This window comes from Myiozetetes cayanensis, unplaced genomic scaffold (assembly GCF_022539395.1).
Source record: "Myiozetetes cayanensis isolate MyiCay16 unplaced genomic scaffold, myiCay2020 scf2-11, whole genome shotgun sequence".
Classification (NCBI taxonomy): domain Eukaryota; kingdom Metazoa; phylum Chordata; class Aves; order Passeriformes; family Tyrannidae; genus Myiozetetes; species Myiozetetes cayanensis.
In genome coordinates this window covers 69,260,061-69,283,874 of record NW_026087411.1, presented here as the reverse complement: position 1 = coordinate 69,283,874, position 23,814 = coordinate 69,260,061, and the positions used below count along the sequence as shown (strand labels likewise).

General features: G+C 34.4%; 1 protein-coding gene across 1 annotated transcript in view; it reads right to left on the bottom strand.

The window, feature by feature from the left end:
* Positions 1-23,814, bottom strand: part of AK9 (adenylate kinase 9) — a 59,013-nt gene that overhangs the window by 30,177 nt on the left and 5,022 nt on the right. The window contains exons 4-15 of the mRNA XM_050315860.1: positions 21,837-21,889; positions 21,655-21,751; positions 17,469-17,581; positions 15,601-15,792; positions 14,771-14,896; positions 12,565-12,639; positions 11,024-11,125; positions 9,219-9,358; positions 8,956-9,136; positions 8,451-8,595; positions 6,435-6,568; positions 5,614-5,770 (exon numbers count right to left, since the gene is read on the bottom strand). Coding sequence (XP_050171817.1) covers positions 5,614-5,770; positions 6,435-6,568; positions 8,451-8,595; positions 8,956-9,136; positions 9,219-9,358; positions 11,024-11,125; positions 12,565-12,639; positions 14,771-14,896; positions 15,601-15,792; positions 17,469-17,581; positions 21,655-21,751; positions 21,837-21,889 — 1,515 coding nt within the window. The remainder of the gene's footprint in view (positions 1-5,613; positions 5,771-6,434; positions 6,569-8,450; positions 8,596-8,955; positions 9,137-9,218; positions 9,359-11,023; positions 11,126-12,564; positions 12,640-14,770; positions 14,897-15,600; positions 15,793-17,468; positions 17,582-21,654; positions 21,752-21,836; positions 21,890-23,814) is intronic.

Sequence of the window (23,814 nt, the reverse complement as noted above, 5' to 3'; positions counted from 1 at the left end):
CAGTGTTCTGATAGTATTAGATATAATATTTTCTGCCCTCAGTCCATATTCAGCAACAAAAAAGATTAAAAAAATCCTTCTTTCCTCCTCTCTGAAACCCTACCAAAGCTGAGATAGAAATACCAGAAGCTAGCATATCTTCTTCATTAGAGTTTAAGTATCAAAATAAAGAGAAACACAAAATGTAGGATAACAGTTACACTTCCATTTCTTGGAACTGATACGTATTTCATTATGAACATATTTTCTGTTGTCTTTTTGAAACAGACCACATAGTTTGTTTACACAGACTTTTCATTACTGACTTATAAATATATACTGCCAAATAATTTTAAGCATATTACAGTGCAATGTACTTAATAGACAAACTTATATGGTGTGTACCAATTTATGGTATTTGGAAAGAAAACTTTGGCTTACAGATTAAGTTGATTCTAATGCACAGAAATGTGTATATTTAACAACTTGCTATTAAAATAAAATGGTTTGTACTGGATTTACTTCTGTTTTGCACTTTAAAATATTCTAAAAATCCTAGTAGATAAAAGCTACAATGTTTATATTTAAAACCTAAACCAGACTTAAAGACGAGTTGCCTTCAAAGGGTTTTTTGATAGAAAGCTGCTATAGGATTTTGGATATCTTTTCATTAGCTTATGTTTCTATTGCATTTACAAGATTGGTGTTGGATACAGTAAAGGAGGACAGATGGACAGACATTAAGCAAAGTAAATTACAGTGTCCTTCTTCTTATTATGTTTAGAAAGTGACAAGAGTTTTCAGAGAGACTGATAGCTCTAATCATATGCTTTTGTTCTTTTTTTTTCTGCAAAGAATTGCACAGTTGTTCTACATCAATATTCCTTAGCCTTTATTCCTCTGAAAGAGAGACTAAAAGAATTTAAGAACTGAAGGTATTTGGGATTTGAGAAAGTTGTTCTTAACCTCTCTGATTCAAATTTTGAATTTTTTCTGCCTAGAATGCTGTGATTACAGGTACTAAAATGTAATTATCACATCTGGTTTATGCAGGAGGGCAGAAATTGGCTTTGAAGATCATGCAGTTTTCCTCAAAGACTGAACAAACTGTGAAGTTAATATCACTAGAGCTTGCTTTGAAGTTTACAGAACAAGTAATTTTTTATCTCTTGTCTGCAGTTTAATTAACTGTCCTTGTCCAAACTTTCTCATTGAAAAGCCTCCAGTTAGAGGTAGGAAAAAAAACACAAATCAGGTTGAAAGCCATTCAAGAAAAACAAAGCAAATATATTTAGAGGCTGTAGGACTAAGTACACATTATCTGCCTGGTAAATGTTATAATTACAATTGATTCCGAAAAGCATCAATTTTATAATAACAATTGATTCCAAAAAGCATTTCTCTTCAAAGACTAAAGAGGAAATGTCCTATCATGAACAGGTTTATTATTTTTTTCTCTTGTTGTTTCAGTTATCTCACTGATTTTAACACGATGATACGAATAAAAAAGCAAGAACATAAAATAAAAGCCTAAGAGATGCGTATTAATTCGACCCTCCACCATCTGTAATATGGGAAAGGGGGGATTGGAATCATTATTAAAGAGCTTATAGCTAATTGATGTTAACAGCTGTGAAAGACAAGCGTAAGAGATGATGGCTGGAATTACCAGCCCCAGCTACCCATTTATTTTTGGCAAGAACTGCCCAAATACCAAGAGCAGCAGAAGAGACATCAAGGGAAGATGGGGTTGTACTAACACACCACCCTGAGCTAGTGAAGCATAGACTTGTGTGCTCCAGTGGAGTTTCTTATAGAAAAGGAGTAATCTCTGGCAGAAATGTGGCAGGAAAGGAATATGACAAATTTTACTTCAGGAAGACTGGAATGAACCCACAGATCTACTTGAAGCTGGTAACTCTTTTACAATGCCTGAATTATATTCTCATGAAGTGATATAACTGTCTCCTAGTATAAATAAATACATATTCATGCAAAGCTTCTGCAAAACTGGTTAACTACAGTAACAAATTCCTAAAAATAATTTAGGCTCAGAAAAGTTGTGTCAAGAAACATGAAAACAAGATGTGAGGCTTTAATTTTCAGCTAGACACTACAAGCAAGAGTTACCACATAAATTGATTTGTCTACCATCAATAGACTCTGCAGCATTGAACTTACCTTCTTTACTCATTTAAATACATTTGTTACATTTACATGAAGTCTCCTTCTCTATGTACTTTCACTCTCATTAAGACATTAGTAGAACCACTTTTTCCTTTTAAACACAAACAATATTATAAATTTGAATATGTTCAGTCCTCAGGCAATTCCAGGTCCCACTGAGGTTAAAAAAATTGCAATTATTAAAATGTGAATCTATTTATATAGAATAGAACTATTTCAGTTGGAAGGGACCTACAATGGTCATCTGCTGCTCATCAACTGCCTGAGCAATTCAGGGCTGACCAAAAGTTAAAACATATTATTAATGGAATTGCCTAAATGCTCCTTTAATGCTGACAGGCTTCGGGCATCAACTATATCTGTAAGAAGCCTGTTCCAGTGTTTGACCACCTTCTCATTAAAGAAAGGCTTCCTAAAGTCCAGTCTAAACCTCTCCTGGTGCAGCTTTGAGCCATTCCCAGATGATCTCATATATGAGAGATCAAAAGAGTATGATTTGGACTCTGGAGTATTTTTCTGATTAATCACTTTTATACCATAACTGTTACATATAAAAAAAAACCCCAAACAAACTACCAAAACTGTGAATATATCATTCATTTATATTGGTGTAAAGACATATCACATGGGAGAAAAGCTGCAGCAATGTGCTGATGGCACTACATGAGAAATGAAACAGATGTCAGCTGAAGAGCAGCATGACTGAAGTGTTTCGGTGAGTCAGTGTTTGATTATTGAAATAAAATGTAGGCGTAGGAAAACATGATTTTCTCTGAACGAGGACTTAACACGTGTTAAGAGCACAAGTGTGTACATGACATTATTACTTCTATCATTAATAAATGTTCTTTTGATCTACTCAGATCACTTATTTAGATACATCAAATTATTTAGATATTCAAAACTAAGATGCACTTTGTTGTTTGAGACACTGATGATAGAGTATCTTCGTAAGACCCTTTATAGCTAATAATATAGAACTCATTAATTTTGGAGAAGAGCTGTGTGTTTTATTAGGAACTATAAAAAGTTACAATGTGGGTTTTTTAAAGAGCTTCTATGTAATTTAAAGAACCCTACAAAGCTAGAGTATTTCTTTCAGAGAGTAGGTGAAATGTTACATCATTAAAATTAAAAGCATGTTATCATATTCAGTCTGTCTTACAGTACTTTTATGACTTAGACCTTGTTATATATAGGTAAAATCAAAGCTAAATAATAGAATTATTTTCATTCCTATTTGCTAAGTATGGTCTGCATACAGTAATGAGTTTTAGGCATCTGAGTAAAACTATATAATATAGACAACTTTCTTACTTCTTTTTAAAGTCAACAAAAGGCATATATACTGCTGAAATGTTATTATACTGTTGATTTCTATGGTTTTAGAGCTTTGTTTTCAATTTCAAGCACCTAGTAAACTGAGTCTGGGATACTGGAAGGTTATGATGAAGGCTGTAAGGGCAGACAACTGAAAGGATTTGTTTTATATTTCCATATATCACACGTTACTCCAACATTTATATTGTTTGCATGTGTACAAAGAAAACTATGAAGAAATAAACTATGAAGAAAAACATTTAGATAGAATATAAATAATGTACATATCTCTACTACTACAGCTGGTTGACAGAAATGAAGAATATGCTGTTCTGACTAGGAACTCTACTGACTTAGTTACCTTGGCAAATAGATTATGATATATAGCTGTGTGGCTAAAATCCATTTTCTTCCTTGGACTTAAAACAGTTTAGACTTGTTCAGGGAATAGTTTATGAAGTAATGACTCAAATACTGTGAAAATGTAAACTCCACAACTACATGGTTATTTAAATGACAGAAATTAGTGGGAATCAAACAAAGAGTTAACACAATTGCCCAAATAAAAAGAAAAAATAAAATTAACAAAATGAAACAAAATAGTTAAATTCAAGTAAGTGTATCCATAAGCAAAAAGCTACACTTTTAGCCAAAGGCTACAGCAGACATTATTATTGTCTCTTTTACCTCACTTTACTCATACTTGTTCTTCCCATATCTCACATGAGCACTGTCATCAACTAACATAGAATGTATTTTTATCTAAATTTTAACTGTGAGAAAGATGTCACTTAACTGTTAGAAACATTGGTGTTGATTTGAAGCGATGACAATTCTGTGTGAAGGGTTTATACTTTAAACCAATACTTTCAATTAAATGTATTTTTGAAAAACAAAGGGTAACTGAAGGGAATTTAAAAGAATGTAGCTCATAAAGCCACCTTTAAGTAACTCATTCTTGGTATTCTTCTGCAGAGATGAGGCATCAAAATGTAATTTGCCCTTATGTTCATTCTGAAATTATCTGAGATGAGGTCTTGAATGATGGGTATAGCAAACACAATTTTCTGACAAACACTGGATCTAGAACTTTCTCACAGAAACGTTCACTCTGTATTTGGTCTGTATATGAGCTCCAAGCACATTGAAAGACTTTTGGTTGAGATGTTTAAGGTGTTACAAAATTTCACAAAGCTACGTGACTAAGTAGTTTAGATAGGGTACCTGAGTTGTGAGGATGATTAGCTGATCAGCTGACATGCTTCTGAAAAGCTTTTTTTTTTAAATAAGAAATCTGTTCTGAGTAAACCGTATAACCTTCATGTGCTCAGGTTGATTTTTATATTCAGGAACAAGGTTTTGAAAAGCTCTCTGCATTGATTCCAATGTTGGGCAGTTACTGAGCTTTCTTGAACTACATATGAATAGACCCATCATGCCTCTCTTGAATGGAAGTTTCTGCCACTGGAAGACCTTTTGATAATGGACTGGGTTGGACAGGCACTGACCAAACATTCCCAAAGGTCACTTAAACTTGCGGTGTGGTATGAATTAGGCAGACATAATCCATTAAGACATGATTTGGCAGGCAAAACGTCAAACAGTATATGAATCTGTTCAGTTATTCATGCCTGATACCAACCTTCCTTCCTGCTTGAAACAATAAAGGAAAAATCCTTTCCTCTGATTCATGGATACTAAGCTATTGTATCAATTTGGGTAAGAAGTTACTCTTTTATTTTGATTCCTGGATGGAGAACAGGATACACCTACATACAAGTGTTTCTCTCCCCCTTTTCTTTCCAGCACAGAAATTTCATACATGATTTTGCAAATGGGGAAACCAATGCACAGGGAAATTTGACAGAGAGCCACATCGCAAGCTGGTGGCCAGCCAGACACAGAATGCAATAATCTGAAAGTACAATTCTGTCTAATTCTCTTAGTTCAAATTGTAAGAATTTTGGGGTAATATTGTTGATTCACTGATTTATTTCTTCTCTAGACCTCTGAAGCTTTATAAATGGAACATAAAGAGTAGTTTTTCTCCTAAGTTTGCTTTATATACAGATATCAACACGGAAAAAAAGAGAAAAGATTGAATTGCACTCATATGCATTTACTAACCATCTTTTTCTGTATGCTTCAGACAGACAACAGCGTCAGGTAGGAGTTGTTTTTCTGATAAAGCTGACCAGTGATCTACTGACAGAGGGTAGTTATCCACTACCCATCCTCCTTTCTCTGGAGCACCAGGAAACCTGTCTTTGTTCTTCTTCATGAGCTGTTACAAAATGTCAGGTTCAGTGATATAAAAAGACTAAGTCTGTCAGCTGTACAAAAAAGACTGCACAACACAAAATAATTTTCTCAATGTTATGATTTTTTCCTTTTTGTCACTTCAGGTCAGTAAAAAAATAAGACATTTTCTGAATGAAAATTAAAAGCTTTTTAAACGAGAAAAGGTAACTGTGATAATGATTTTTAAGTTCTCTATAAAGAATTTAGATTCCAATTTCAATAGTTACAAGCAATGGAACAAAATTAAAACAATTCAAGATTCTTGGATAAACCTTCATAAATAATTCTTTTCAAACTCTTTTATCTGGCGTTGAGCTCTTTAATAGTGACTAAGAATGTAAGAATAGGGCACACAGTGATCCTTTAGATAATTCTCCCAGCCTTTAACAATTTGTAGCCCAGGTAATTTGCAAGACAGAAACAGTTTGTGTATGTGTATATACACATATTTAAAATAGTCCTCAATAGATTTGTCTTTCATGATCCTGCTCAGTCTCTCCTCAGTTGTATGTAGGCTTCCAGGCATTGTGTTACAAACTAAACTGATCTTTCAAACAGAAAAATTAGGAACTTATTGATAATGTATAAATTGTTTAAAGTTGCTCTTAGGAAAAAAAGGCTTAACTATATAGTGCTTGTAGTCTTACCTCTGCAATAGCTTCCTCCAGTACTTCAGCATATATTTGAGGTGACAGTGTATCTTCAGAGACCAATGCACTTTTCATGGCTTCTTCTACCATCGCTTGAACTTCTGGGTGGTCAGCAGTTATCTCTGGTATTTCTAATAATACAGATTTTTTTAAAGCACTTCCCTAATTAATAGGAATCAAATAAAAGATTAAATCATAACTTCAGCACAGTAGTCATTTTAAGCAATACTACACAATTATGCTGAGAAAGAATCAAACACCAGTTCTTCTGAATGCAGTTCTAGAGAATGTTTCATAAAGATAAGTTTTAGGATCTTGGTTTGCTCTCTCATTATAAAAAACTCAACCTTTTTAGCTGTTCAGTATTTTCTACTGCTAAGTGAAATATTGTTTCAATATGAATAGAATGACATTTATGTACTAGAACAATCACAAAAAGAGAATTTCCCTTGATTTCTCTTTGATTTCTAAATCAAAAAGTTTACCAGATTAATTTTAAAATCAATACAAATCACAGATCAAAGGCAGTGTATTTTCAATAATCAAGAAGCCTGCATTCCCTAAGATGTACAAAATGTTCATATTGGACCCATATTTTGCTATTAATTGCTGGCACAACAACTGTAATTATTAAAAAAAAGAAATAAGGAATACTCATTTTACAGTTAATATACTAATTTGATAAAATTTGATGAAGAACTGTTTTAGCCAAATGCATCCTCTACTAACAGTGTAATTTGGAAAAAAAGTCATATTTAGTTTCTGTTATTATGTCAAGTTGTTTCCATGATTATGTTATTACTTTTTATGTGCACAAATTAACACAAATTTATCAGGTTATTTTTGCCAAGTTGCAAAGCCCCTGGGAAAGGGACAATAAGTTACTAATTTCCATACTGCAAAAAATCTCAATGCAGTGCAAACCCCAAACGGAGCAGACTTTACAGTTTTCTTAGCTAGAGATATTATATCCTACTTCTGCAATTCTGCATCTTTCTTTAGTGCTCCCTTTGGTATATTTTTCTGATAAAGGTTGTAATAAATTAAAGGAAGAATATCATTGAAGGAACAAATGTTTTTCTTTAAAAAGTCAAACAAACTTGCAAAAACGACCTCACAATCCACATTTATTTAACACTGATTTTAGCTCCCTCTCTCTATATTTCATTAATGTTCATTAATTGGATTTACCTAACAACCTATCTTGTTTGAGATGAAATAAGTGTCTGTTCTGTATGCAAAAATTACTATTATTTGTAAACCATATTAGGTTTACAAACATTTTTCCTTTGTTTAAGCATTTCAACAGGTTAAAACTTAGCATAAAGCAAAATTGCCTGGTTGTCCATTTGAACCAAAACTGGAAAAGGCAATTCTAATTCAATAGAGAATTTTCATTTCAAAAGAAACTATTTTGAAAAGCCCCTATTAAGTTTCCTGGGCAAAACCCCACAAATTTTTATTAAAGATATTTAACAACATATTATTTTCACCTTTTCAAAATATTTTCTGAATTCATGATGCAAAAACCTGGGCAGCTTAAGAAGTCTAAATGGGACTGGAGCTGGAGTGCCTTGTGAATGTGCCATCTGAGACAGCATACTTGGAAGCTGCTCCAGAGTGTAAAATCTGTAGGCTGTGGATTCACATCAGCCTAGCTGACAAGCTTCTTTCTTGAAGAGAATTTCAATTTTGTAGAGATTTAACTTAAGCAAAAGTCATTCAAATGGAAAGTTTTCAACCAGTATCAGTCAGAACCAGTTTCTACTTTCAGCTCAGAGCTCAGAAAACTCTTTCTTAATAGCAATGGTCCTGAAATTCAGCGGATTTATATATATATATACCGAATTCTACTAAGCTATCCCCCTCACTGCATGTTCTTTTAGTTCATATTTAATACACAAGAACCATAACAACTGTAACTTTTTATAAGTAAAGTGACAGCAACTGCTTCAGTTAAATAACACCAAAGCAAGTAAGATAGCTTCAAAGACCATAGAATGCTTTGCTCACCTGTTTCTCCTGACTGTTCTTCTGATTCCAACCTATTTTTCACTGCTGTTATAGCATTTTCTACTATATCCCTTTGCACTTGCTCAGTGTCTTTTTCTCTTGATTCTTCTATATGGTGTTGAATGAGTTTGGCCATATCAAGAACCTAGGGAAATGATTTGAAAAAACACAAATACCACAGAAAAGAAATACAACATCTGATCCATAAAAATTTACATATAATTCAAGTGCAGGGTTATTTTTAATTTGCATTTATATTTAATTATCTTAGATACAAAAGTTATAAATAATATTCTAATGCTAATTAATAATTATTCTAATACTAAAAGCATTTCTGAAATGCAGCTATTTTCATATAAATGAATTTTACTGAAATATGATGTTTCCTCTGTAATCCATATATTTGTAATGTGTATGTTAATAACACAAAAGGAAGAAGAATGTGCTTAACTGATTTCCAAGCCTCAGCTGATACCCTTGCTACATAAGACATTTATAAACCTACCTTTCCTTTATATTTGTGTGCAATTAGGTTACAAATAGTTGTTCTTCCAGAGAATGGAGGGCCAAATACTAATACTTTGCAAGGAGGAAGCGGCATTGGTGGTAAGAGGTAAGGCCGCGGATTCAACATAAATGTTTTCAATGCCTCTGGGGACGACAGTACGTACATTTTACCTAGAAAACTTAAAACAGAAGAGAAGCTAACAGATATGGACAGTTAACTCATTAAACAGAAATGAAAACTGAGTGTCAAATTGTGCTAACCTGACAGCAAAGTCTGGGTTTCCCATTACAATGTCACCTTCCTTTAGAGCCACAGGACATGCTTGTCCCCACCTGCTTCTACGCCATCGGTATCTGGGTGCTATGAGATTGTAAGATGACAGAGCACGAAAAAGTTCGTCCTGTTCATTAAAACAGCAATAACAGCATCTGTAATTTTTGTTTGAAGCTACATATGCCTTTTTCTTACACTTTTTTGAAACATTTTGATGGAAAATATGCAAACATAAAAGGAAAACCACATCGTGCTTTTTAGAATTTTTTTTAAATTATATATTTCAGAAATGTAGGACAATTTTAAGGAGAAATTACTTATTTTTTTCTGGTTTATTTAACAAAAATAGTACTTAAAATAGTTTCTGTAGGCTCTACTTATTATTTACAGTTTAAAATTATAATGAGGCACTTATTGAAGATGACAGAAAATGGCCAAGAATTCTTCTAAAAGTGATGAAAAAAGGACCATGGTCTGTGGTGGGGAATAGCAAGGCCAAAATATCTATTTTAGGCATGCGGAAATACCATGTGATAAAGTAAGTTTAACAGACCTTTCACAGAAGGTGAATAGTGAGTGAATCCTAAAGTTATGGTGACTCTAAACTATTCAGAATAGTACAGACAAGTGCTGGCCATGAAGAACTGCAGAAAAACCTTCAGAATCTACGAAGTCAGGCATTAAAATAGCAGTTTGACACAGAAAATTATGAATTAGGAATTTTCATTGACTGTCACTACTCGGGAATAGATCCTGGAATACATACTTCTATGGAATAAGATTATGTAGACTGAAACTCTTCAGTACAGCTACATAAGAGCAGGACAGAAGTCTGAAATCCTGAGTTATTAGAGGGCAGATGTAGAGAACAAAAGTATTGACTGACTTCTGCATATCAACAGCTGGAGGACACAGAGCTGAAAGGCTGCAGATGCAACATGAAGGGAATTAATTCTGTATATAATGTGCAGTTAAGACGCAGAACTCCTTGCCCCAAATACTGTGGTTACTAAAAGCTTACACACTAACTAAAACAAACACACAAACTAACTAAATACTAAATACAGATGACCTGTCTTTCACTTGTGAATTTGTCAGGAACTGAGAAAACAGAAAAGTGAAGGGAGGGATGTTTCTCTGAAAATGTGTGGTGGAGTCTCCCAGTTACAGTTTGGTTCACATATTCAAAGTTTTGTTAACGAGTAGGAAAGATGACCACAACTAAATACAGGTGAAGACGTTCATACAAAGACTTCTGTTTTTCAGTTTTATTTGAAAGGAACAAAAATTATAATTGTTGGGATTCAGCAAAATTCAGCACTAACTTGCCATGTTTCTAATTAATTACAGGAAATAGAACGAGTGTGATTTCAGTTAGGCAGAATGTTGCTGGACTTCTTTTAGCACATTGTTTCTCATTCAGGAAAAGAGTAAAGACTGAGCTAAGTGTCAGTTGCTGAGATTGTTATCCTTTGGCTAAAGTTTCTTTATTTTCTTGGAAGGAATTATTTCTTTATTGCTGAAATAATAATTTTGTTCAAAATTTTATTATAATAATCTAAACTTTTTTTTTTTTGTAATGACAGACTTTTTTATTTTCATACTTTTCAAGTGGATTTCAGTCCCAGAATTATCTTAAATTCTCATTTCTAAAAAATCGAGGTTTAAAAAGTGCCCTTATTGCATGGTAAAACAAACTAGCTCCTGTGAAGTAAATATGTTACAATGTAAGCTTACATCGGAAAAAAATCTAGTTATTACAGTCAATTAAAGTCCTGAAAAGCACACCTACATTTTTCTTTCCCTCCAGTGTTTCTTCTTCTTGTTCACTTTGAAGTCGAATTATAGGAGCTGCATTTCGAACATCCATAGACTGAAGCTGAAGTACCACTGACTGAAGAGAAAATTCCAACTTAGTACCAATCAAAACTGCTTTTGTCCTCTGAAAGGGCCTCCAAACTATATTTAAAATTGTAACTTATTATTTATATAAGGGTTAAATATACACTGAGGCCCAGCTGATAGTTTGGAGTCATGCTAGCTATTGAGCTGAGTTTTAACAAGCTATTTGGTAGATACAGGCAGTGCAAAAGGCCAAATCACAGTCTTTATATCTCCTCATTATGCTGTGAATCCTAAACCTTCTAAAGGCATAGGCTGTGAAGGATCAAATCATTGGAACTACTCAGATGAGCTCCAATCCGAAGAAGAGGCAAGTCTCTTTAGGAAATCAGATTATGCACATTCAGAAGTAATACAACTTTGGGTAGTTTATTTTAAAAGGTATTTAAACCAGATGTCTACCAATGAGAATCAGATGGTATTAAGTTTAAATTAAGTATTTCCTGAATGTAATCTTGCCTTAATACAAGTGTTCTTGAAATGAAAAAGGCAATTCTGTCATATTTGGATTAGTTTCATAATAGGTCTTTGTTTCTTTTTGTTTCATAATAGGCCCTTACTTGTAGGTGAAATGGTTGGAGTGATTACATAACTCGATTGCGTTTGCTATAAATTTTATGTTGTAATGTTCACAAAGAGATCATAAATGAGGAAATTGTATGTTCCAACCCTGCAAGATTACTGGGGTTTTTTTGCCCGTAGGACCAGTCTCGGTAGTGAAGTTCAGCATAAACTGAAATAGTACTTACAGAATTATAATTGATACAATTTGTTTCACAAAACAGAGGAGAAAATGAAGGAGCAGCTCACTTTCTACATTGTCAAAGACAATCTCCTACTTAATTTTCAACCCCATACTTTAGGTTCTGATTTGAAGCAACTCTTAGTTCTGAGGCAGAGGATAAGATTATTTATTTTCAAGATTTACCACTGTAGGTTTTTGAATAGGGAGAATGAGTTGCTATGTTATAAGCTAAAAATCTAGACACAAACACTCAGCAGAACTGTTACAAGAATGAAGTGTCTTTTATTATGTTGCAAAACAATATCAAAATTCATAAAAATTCTGTAATTATTTTAGACACAAGAACAAAATAGGCCAGTTCTGTAGATATATAGTACTGAAAATGTTTTATTTTCTCTTTATATTTTACACTAATACACATCAGAAAAAAAGCTAAAAACAGATAGACACAATACAAAAGGGTCTGTAGCCTTCCTGAAAATATTCTCATGTAACATATACATAAACTTGAAGGCAGTGCAGTGAATCTTATAACTAATAGAGCAATGAAAGCAAGTATTTCAAAGGTCATGTTTTCTAATAGTAATAAGTTTTAAACAACTTAAAATTCTGCTGACAGGAAAACAATCCACAGAATTGAGAAATTATTTTCTAGTGGAGGTTAACTTGGTGCATAGTTTACTTACCTCAAAAAGATCATCTGGTTGCTGATTTCCATCCACTTCAATAAGATATTGACAATCCTGTTGAGCCATCAATTCCTTTTTAAGAACAAAGACATACTCATCAACTGTGTGTAGTTAACCAGATAATGACACTGAAGCTAATTCTGTTCCTATACATATCTAAGGCTGGACTCCTGTGGACTTAGCAAATTCAAGATTTATTGTACTGATGGCTTATAAAATCTTCTGGAAAGAAACTTTTATTTGGTGACAGATAAATATGGAAAGAGTTCCAAACTTTGAGTTAAAATGGGTTCAGAAAAAAGCTCAGCTGTCAAATGCAAAACAGCTAAAAATATCAAGATACATTAACATTTTGTGTATGAATTCAACTTCTAATTGTCTAACTACCTTAATTCTTTGTTGGAAAATGATGACAATGCGAATTAACACATTTTCTGGAAATACCAGCCATGAGACCAATGTTTTCATTTTGGTCCTGATTCCCGATTTCTTTAAAATTTGAACAATATATTTGATTTTTCTTATTTTCAATTTTCCCATTAGTAAGTTAGGCACTAGACTAAAATAAACCTCCCATGTCCGTTGTTAATGCCTTTCTCTGAGGATTGAGAACACTCAGTCCATTCCTGACATACGCTGGTCTAACCTCAGCCCTGAAAAAGTGAAGGTGACTTCACAGCTTCATAGATAATCTGTTCCAGTTCTTCACCACATTTATGGTCACAGTTCATTTCCTGGCATCTAGTCTGTCTTCTATACTATAAATTAAATTACCTATCCTATGTTTAGTAAAAATAGATAATAACTAATTACATCTTTCTAATGTTCTTCTACAGAGAAGACAATAGTTTGTATTTCTCTTATATACAATGCTCTTATGGTCTTATAAGTACATCCACAATATTTGCATTAACACAATAACATCTAATTTATTAACTCAGCTTTGACTAACTAAACCCTCACATATTGCAGATTGTCTGCAGTACTGAGGTCTAGCCAATTATTTCACATTTTAATTGTTCATTAGGTTTCCTTCCTCACTGTAGTATTTCATATTTATTTCTAATCAATTTCATTCTAACAACTCATCAAGCAATTAAAGTGTGTTCTCCAAAGTTCATTCAACCTATCCCAGTTCAGTGCCAACTGCACACCCTAAAAGCTTTTATTTCCAGTTCATCATCTCAACCTCTACCTGGACCAACAACAAAACCCTATGTTCTTTTAATGTATTAGTGGACCACTAAGTATCTTCACTAATACATTCACCACTAGTGAAACCTAAGACCTACCAACTAGTGAAATGTGTTGAACCTGTTGAAGTTTGGTATACATCCTACAGAAATTTAAACAACTTTCCATTAGTTTGATTACGAGAAATCCATGTGAGATTGTGTAATGATTAAAGACATCACATCTTTTGTTTTCCCCTTCACAGCAGTAACAAGTTCGTTACTCTAGCGAAGAAGGTTATACCAGTTTTACACAATTTTATCTATAGGATTAACTAATCCATAGGGAAATCAAAGGGCATAATCAGTAATTGTCAAGTGGGCATCAAACATGAGGATTTTGCAGTTGTTTATACCAGGAGATAGGAATAAAGAGAAAAAAGAAAAGAACAGATTATTGCTTTGGACCTGTTCTGGTTTTGTTTAAATGAAAAAAAAGAAGAGACACGTAGTACCTCCACTTTCCTGAACACAACAGTGAAAGGAAAAACAATGTCATAGCTGCAGAAATGAAAGAGGCAACAAAGCAAACTGATGGGCTAATGTGTTTATAGGTCTGCAGACAATGAAGCAGCTAAGGAAGGGAATCTATTGGAGTGGCAGGCAATGGATGTAAAGGGCAGATTACTTATGGGATTGCATTCTGAAATGGACTCTGGTAATTGTGATGGAACACTGGAGTCTTCAAATACTTCACTTACTAGATCGAGAAAGCATCTGTGCTGGAAGGTATGGCTTCCTTTTTAAAACTCAACTTTTAAAACTCGATCTTGATCCCAGAGTGGAAACATCAATTACAGAAGGCAACTTTGTATCACTGATTTCAGAATGAATTCCAGAATTTGGGGATATGTTGTAGCATGATCACCTCCATACAACAAATCTCAAACTAAAAAACCCAATTAAAACAGTGCAAGATATTTTTAGAAATCTTCTGTTATGCGTGATCATATTACTTTGTTTTTTCTTACTTCTAGAGGGTGAAGCATTATATCCTTATATGTTCCAACTCTTTTCTCTGCATTTTCAAGAATATCTTCAGGCCTCTGCACTAACTGATGAAAAGATTCTGCTTTCTTATGTGGATCTTCTGTGGTCTGCAGAAAAAAATTTCAAGATACAGAAATAATGTATTAAAATAATTTGTCTTCACTCAAAGATAAATAAAGTAGCTTTGCAGAGTATTGCAATGAGTATCAGTCCAGTGATTGCTGACCATGATCCTTTCCTGGTGAAGTGAGAGGAATGTGTCTCCACAAATTGAGAGGAATGCATCTAGAACTTGCATTAATAAGTCTCTGTCCACTATTATAAAAATTCAACTTGAATTCAAAATTAATACCTTCATGACAAAAAAAAAAAAGAAAATTAATTTGTAGTAATGTAACACCAAAACCAGAAAATGAGCTAATGTCCTGCAAATACCAGTAAAACTTGCTACAATAAACAAAATTTAAGAACTCTTTTATTTGCCTAGGTAAAAACCAGGCAATGGAGAGTCACCCTTCTCCTCTGATGCACTCTTTTAATTTATGGCCAGTTCAGTGACTTCTGTGGTAAAGACTGAGTCCAGGTTAAGCTATACAGTCATCAGCACTTGCTGTCATTTAAACCTACCATTTAAGTATGATCCCACATCTCTTAAAACAGAACAGAAAGGGAATTAAGATTAAAGTTGAGCAAAATTAATTCATAATGTAGTGTAGTGATATTTTAGAGTATCAGAATTTGTTCTGTTTTGTCTAAATTATAATGTCTACATTATAATACTTTGCATTGTTTAAAAATTAGCAATATTTACCTCTTCCTCTCCTCCATCTTCTTCTTCTTCTTCTTCCTGCTCCTCTTCTTCATCTTCTTCCTCATGCTGATTTTTCTCTTTCTTAGGCTTCTCAGTAGCTTTAGGATCCCACTGGCTCCTCTGATATACCTGCCCTGAATCAGGGTTTTGCCTTTGTCCTGATATTCTTTCGCATAAGTCATAGTCTGGACACTAGCAACAAGTAAGTAAAAAGAAATCATGTGTTTATTGTCCTGCTATAACGTCTTTTTCTTGGAGAGACAAAATTTCTCTAAATTGATCTACTAATAACAGTATTTTATTATTCCCAGAGTTATGTAGAATCTCTCTTCTCCCTTTCCTTTTAATCTAATGAAAATAGTCACATTACTGACATATCTGTGAAAGCAGCTTGAATAAACTGAAATCAAAGGCAAAATTATTCATTCAACTTTGGGACAAGGATTTTTAATGCACATTTCATCTCAGACTTTATCCCAGAGGAGAAGATGATGATGTTACTACATGAAGTCAAGAATTACATTTTTCTTTCTAGTGTAGTTAGTATATCCATTTGTACTGTTGCATATGAAACTATACAGCACATATTCTCAAGAACTGGGATTTCTCACTACCTGGTATTAAAACAAAGATTGAGTTTCTGAAAAAAAATCAAGCCTGCCTGAAAAGTAGCATGAATTATGTTTCTCTAATGTTTTAAGATCTTTCCACAATCATAGAAAAAAGGTTTGAAGTAGGCATTCACAAATTTTTATTATGCATGTTCAAGCAAATTAAGTCTTAAAAGTAAAGGATTAAAATAAACATGGAGTTAAATCTGCAAAGTCATAGAGTGGGTCCATACCCTGAAGCTTAGCACCTGAAAAAGCACATAGATATGACAACCAGAATCAAAATCCCAATGAGAATGGAGCACAAGACCAGAGGCTGACTATTCAGAGCTGCCTCGGTAGGTCATTCTGCACATTCAAAGTAAAAGAGAGAAATAATCTAGTTGATAATAAATAAAACATTACAAGAAGGGTCTGAAACCTTGTTCATGACTATACATACTGTTATTTTACCTGCATGGGATCTAGCAGTTTGGTGTGGGCCAGCAAGTATCCTCCCCAGTGAATAGCTGGGCACAATCTGGAGAATGGCACAGGCCTGGGGCCTTTCCCAGTGGGCAGTTTGGGCATGGATATCCCATTCTGACTAACTAGACAGGTTAGTGATGTTTGGCCAAAGCAGTTGGCCTGATGTCTGAGGAGTCCCTCTTGCCTTGTTTTTTTACTAATATGGATGTATAAAGCAAGACCAATCTTTTAAGTTATAATGAGGAAGTCCTCTTAATCCTACACTTACAACGATTTATGGTTCTTTGGTTACATCAGAGTCACTTCTGTAAAATATCTGGTATGTCCCATTACAAATTGAGATTTGTAAACGAGATGCATGAATAATGAATAAGAAGCAGTTTCACAATTGGTCAGTGAAAAAATAGATCAATTTTCTTTCAAACTTCCATATGTGGGAAGTTCTTTCCTGTAATGTGAATAGCAGATGTACATTTATCCAAAATCCCATAATAATCACGTTACTCAAAATTTCCGTTTCTTCAAAACCTCTGTCTTCTAATAAGTAGAGGTGCAAAGGCTGTAACCACTGCTGAAGTTTTAGGAAATATTCATTATTTTACCTGAGCAATGCTTATAATGGAACAAACTAGTGAAATTCCATTCCAATATAAAAGAGAACAATTTATCATTCCTCAATAAATACTACAATCAAGTGCACAGAGGAAAATAGGATCTTTTGGTGTATGCAGCATATGAGTCTACTAATAATTAAGAAAATTATTAGCAACTTAATGAAGATGACTTTACCTTAATGTTAATCAGGAAATCCGGTTTTAATTTTAGAGTCTTTATTTTCTCTATTTGCTCTGAAACAGTCATGTATTCCTCCGAGAGAGAAGGAAATCCAGTGAGAACATAGCCTGAAAATACATTTTATGAAACATATTTTTTAGAAGCTTATGTCAAACATAGGGCTAGTTTTACTCATCTTTAAACAATACATTTAGTGGTGCAATTTTAAACCATGCATGTGATACAACATTACTAAAAAAAATTGTGCACCCATGTCTACTTCATGTGAAATACAGACAAAAAAAGTGTGTTGTTTTCAACTTTATTATAGAGTACTCTTAAAATTTGTTAATTAAGAATTATGAGGACATTAAAGATCATACTCAGATCACCTGCGTTATACAACCTTGGAAGGTCTTTGCTTGTATGGGCAAGCAAGGGAGTCTGAACATCCTTCTGCCTCTCAAAAGGAGGCACTATGCACATGGTATGCATGCAGAGGCACCCAACTTGGTAAGCATCTATTCACTCGGGATTCACAATGCTGAGTCCTGTTTGGCAAGCAGACATTGGCTATATATGACAAGCATAGGGGTAATAGTACTTTTTTTCCTAGTATTATTACAGTGCTCAGCCCCACAGGTGAAATTGTGGCTTCAAGTTCTTAGGATAGTACTGTAACTCCTAATGGATATCTCTGGTGCAGTGAGAACTACTGTTACAGCAAGAAAATCAATATTTATGAGGCCAGAATGAGAGACTAAAAAGAATTGGGTGAATTTTTTTTAGCCAAATAATGATAATATTCCCTTAAAGAAATGGTGCATGCTTAGAATTTTATGTGCTAACATTTAAATGCAAGTCTGGGCAGCACAAAAGCATAGCAGTGAAGACTCCTCCTTCTTTGGGGAGCTACTATCCATAGATGCAAAATTTATAGAAGAGGATAAGCAAGAGAGAGCATAATATATAGTCATTCCTCTAGGAAGTTAAAATCCTGGATTCTAGGTTGTTGATACCTTTAGAGAATTCTAACTGGTAGGTGTGAAGAGTCTGCACAGTCTCTGCTTACCAACACATCCCAGACAACAACAGCTGATGTGAGGGGAATGGGAGTGTAACATGGCAAACTTTTGTTTTCTGACAGTGTGTTTGCCCTCAAACCAATAATGTGAGGAGACTAACAATGATAAGGTATAGCTATGGCAACCATCAACCAGATCAAATAGTAATCAGGGGATTACCAAGAAACTTTTGAGAAGATAAGGAGCTACCTTGAAAAGAAGCAGTAAAATTTGTGCCCAGGGCAAGAGACCTCAGAGTGAGAGCAAGGTAAAAGAACAGGAGCCTAATCAGGCTTGATGTGCCAGGACCCCAACCTTCTGGCTAGGCCTGGCAGAACAGCCTCCCTCTTGGATGCTCTGAGTAATCTGCATTTCAACTACTGGGCTGGCAGAACAAGGTTAAACACAGTGACCCACACCCCCAGTGTGTGTATGTGAGTTCATGGGGAGCTTTCTCACTGGTGTGCAGCTTAGCAGACTGCAGGAAATGGAACACCAAGATGTGCCTGCATTTCCATCAGAAAGCATGCTTAAATAGGTGAACATGCATTCTCAGAAAAGGGAATGTGTCCTTATAACTTCTACATATCTTTGAGAGAGGGTTTGCATGAATAACCATGCTGGTTTGAGGATACTCCCTGCAATTAGTTTTATGAGGACGTTCAAAAATTTGTAGGTGTTTATTATATTGGGCAAGTGCCTAGTGCTGTGGCTTGTCTGTTTTGTGGCTGATATTGAACCTTTTCACTGATCACCAGTTTGCTGATTGTCAGTCAATAAATCAATAAACAACTTTGCTCCTGGTTTGATTTAGAGCATACTAATAGAGTAGTTCCCTCCTGAGATAATGACATAGATTTTGCCTTTGCAAATGTTATTTAGGTTAACCTGATATGAAGTTCTGGTTGTTTTCTTCCTCTATTGAAAAAAAAAAAAAAAAAAGAAGGAAAAAAGCAAGTGTGTCAGTTACATAGAGGTTATAATTCTGTATTTTCTTACCTACAATGCCCTAAAATTCAAGTTTGCTTGTTACTGTACGGGTCAATGTTATTTTAATAAGAGACACTGTTTGTTTCAAGAAGTAGCTTACAAGATCCATATCTGACCTACTTTGGAAGTAAAGAAAAAAATCCGGTTTCAGTGTCTTACAATTTTCAGATATTACCATTTGCATTAACACTTGTGGATATTTCTGGCATATCAGTTTCCAATGTGATAGGTTCATTATTTAAGACAGAAGAGTATAACCTGAAAGAATACCTTATTGTGTGCACTGTTGAGAAACGTGTATTTTACAAACATTAAAAGCAAAAAACTCAGCCTCTCATACAACAGTTTCTAAAGTCTTTAATGAATAATTAACAGGGAATTGAATGATCAATTCCTGCTGAAATCCTACTTAAGCTTCCCAAGGATTATACTAAGCTAATAGTTGAAAAACAAAAAGTTATTAGAATTAGAAAATACTTAAAAAAATTGGTTGTGGAGATGAGTTCGAGTTGGTGGGAAAAACAGTGAAAATGTTGGTTGTTCTATTCCTTGCTATTTTGGGGCACCTGTAATACAGAAAATGTCTTGGCTACAAGAACCAAACTTTTTCAATTTTACAGTCATGTTTACAGTCTCTAGGATCTCTGTGGTCCTCTGTGATATGCACATCTTCAGACTGACTCAAAAAGGGGAACTCCAATAACAGAAATGCCTCTTTATGCCTTTATTAGAGTCTTAACATATGGATTAAGAGATCTGGCATTTCCGCTGATACTTCTTCCAGCAAATTTTGTGTCCACATCATCTCTCTTTTTTTTTTTTCATTTATTCTCTATTTCTCTGTCTTTTCTGATACTGTTTTAAAAGCCTGGCTTTATCAGTTAAGGCTGCATATTTTGCAAAAACGTTGGGTCTTGTACTAGAGAAGGAAAAAAACCCACTGTAACTGAAAGCTTAAAAAGTGTGATAGTTTCCAGAGCAGAAGAAAGTTAACATTTTCTTGCCACTACACCTGTCTCTCTCCTATAATGGAAATTTCAAATAAAAGTCAGAACGAGGGAAAAAACTACATTTCCTTTTTACTGTCTTTCCACTTAGCAGTGCATTTGTTTTGTCTTCAGGAAAGCAGGTTCAGGCTAGCAAGATCTGAAGCACTAGTCTTGACAGCTTCAATTAACATAATCTTTCTAAAAATAGAAGAATTATTACCACTATCAATAGTCTTCTCATCTTACTCTCTGTGACAAAACAGAAACAGAACAAACACGGTTGTAAAAAAAAAAAAAGACCATAATACTTTGCATTTTCAACAGTCTGATTTCTTTCTTTTTCATTATTCAAAATGTTTAAAATATTTTTGCTGATGGGTTTTTGTTGTGTTGTTGTTCTAGAAGTATTCCAAAAAAAGCTGTATTTAAATAGTAAAAGTCTTCTAACCAGATAATATTGTCAAGTAAGAGTCATAGCAACACTTAAAATTTAGGGTAAAATAATTTTCTCAAAATTAACAGAGCATAGGACTGGTATGACACTTTCTGATCTCCCATATTGGTAAATTAATCCCTAAACACCCTCTCTTTTTATTGATATTTCACAACCTGAAGAGCACGAAGAAAGGTGTTACCATCTAATACAAAATAAATCGTATTTGAATATGAATGTAAAGTGAGGAAAGAGGGCAAGCCTTATGAGGAGTGGCTGAGGTCCCTTGGTTTGGTCAGTCTGGAGGAGATTGATGTGAAACCGCATTGCAGTTACAACTTCCTCGTGAGGGGAAGAGGAAGGGCAGGCACTGATCTCTGTGATGACCAGTGGCAGGACCCAAGGGAATGGCCTAAAATTGCTTTAGTTTGGGATATTACAAGCTTTAGTTTGGATATTACAAAAAGGTTCTTCACCCAGAGCGGTGGTTGGGTGCTGGAAGAGGCTCCCCAGAGAAGTGGTCACAGCACCAAGCCTGACAGAGTTCAAGAAGCATCTGGACAATATTCTAACAGAGATGGTGTGATTCTTGGGGATGGTCCTGTGAAGGGCCAGGAATTAGATTCGATGATCCTGATGGGTCCCTTGCAACTCAGCATATTCTATGATTCTGTGAAAATTACAGCTAGCACATTCTAAGAAGTTTAGGCTATAAATATACTTACCAAAATGAGCAACTTCTGGTGACTCAAGCTTTTGCAGAATCATTTCAGTAACCAGCTCCTCAGAAATACTATCACCTTTAAAAAGCAATTCTTGACACTAAGGTAAAATGCAAAACATAGTATTATACAATATGGATTTTTCAAGCATGTGAAAAACTTACTAGAAGGTTAGACTTAATTACCTTAAGTCCATATTCTGTTTTTTCATGAATATTTGCTTGAATTACTTCCAAAGCTGACAGAGCACATCAGAGAGAAGAAAATTAAAATACTTAATAAAAATGTATTTTCTACACATATATACAGATACATAAATACATACATATACAGACATAGGAGTATGTATGTGTGCTCCAAGCAACCAGACTACTTTTGAATGAACAGCCATTATAATTAGGGCCATTACTGTATTTTGCCCACCCAGGACTTGGTGCCTTCTGAAACTGCAAGGTTCGGGTAGGTGTTTCTCCCTATAATTTAGCTCTGTATATACTACAGAAAAATGCACAACAGGAGTTTTGCAGGATTATTGAAACTACTGATTTATACTAAATCGGCATTATTCTTTTGTAATCCAGAGATAAGTATTTGAGCTCAATCGCTTCTTAAATTTTGAAAGCAAGATATAGCAGAACTGCTTGGACATACAAAACCATCTGCTTAAAAAAAGTCATTAAGAACCTATTTCTTGCATAGTTCAATTATCTAAAATTAAATAAATACTAAATTTGACATCCATGAAATTCAAAGACCTGCCCTCTGTCTGTGTGGACAGTGGCATTATAGCAGAATGACCCTGGAAGTCTTTCACACTTCTGTACAAATGAAATAAGCAGATACTTAACAAAATTTTTCAACAATGACCCTCAAGGCTACATTTATAGTAATAATAAACCAGGTCAGGGAAAGGTCCTGACACTAGACAGCTCATGCCTATATGGCCATAATCTTTCTTCTCAAAACAAAGTGGCTGTTTTCCAACTGTTCCTACTATTAATGATGACTGTTGCACATACCATCCTTCATACGATGAATGGGTGTTTGGGAGAACAGTATTTACTGTGCGCCAAAGCTGAGACACAGTACTAAGATACTAAGAAACAATACAGACAACTGAAAATCAGCACTCTGTGTGCATCCTGGCCCTGTTTTATTTATGAGTATTGACCTATTCACTGGATAAATGGATAGAAAGTATTATAATTAAAAAGACTGCAAACACCTTTCCTATTTAATAATTCTCTTTCTTGGTTTACTTTTAACACAGCACAGGACAGATACTTTTATACTGGAGCAAGTCCAGCAGTGGGCAGCAATACAATTAGAAGAGCTGAACGTACTAGGAAGGCCAAAAGAACTGGCCTTGTTCAGCGTCTGAAGAAAAACAGACAAATCTTACTCTTGTCTAAAACTCACGTGGAGGTCACAAAGACAAAACCACTGTCTTCACAGAAGTGCAATTAGGACAGGAGGAAACAGACACAAGTAGGAACATGAGAAATTTGAATGGGGTAATTAGGAAGCAATTCTTCATCATGAAGGTAGTCAAACATTGTAAAGTGCTTCTCTGGGAGGACATGGAGTCTCCATCCTTGGAAATATTCCAGACTCAACTGAGAAATCCTCTCCTAGTTGGCTCTGCTTTGAGAGGCAGGTTGAGACTCAATCATCTCTGGAGGTCCTTTCTGAACTCAATTATTCATGTTTATATATCCTGAATTTCTTTGTTTCTTTCTTTTTCGATGTAGAAAGTGAAAAAAACCTTACTAGCAAAAGTTAAAGGAATATGCATGTACACGTGTGGGTACACTAACGAAAAGATTAAAAGAAATATCATGAGCAAAATTAGAAAAGAATAATTCTCTGAATCTACTAGAAATAAGGGTTAAAAATGCAGAAAGTGAGCTTTAGATAAGAAAAATTTCCTAATAGCAAAGACTGTGTTACAGAGATAGACTGCCTAGAGATTCTTAAAAACAAATTTGATAGACATTTGTCAGTAAAATGGTTTAAATACTTTCAAACAGCGTGGCTTGGCTTAAGTACACTCCTAAGGTGCCTTCTGATTTTGGTCTGATTTATGTTTTGGACCAGGTATTAATTTTTTGTTATACAATAATATGAATTTAAAATTCTACATTTACGTAAGTCCAAAAAGCA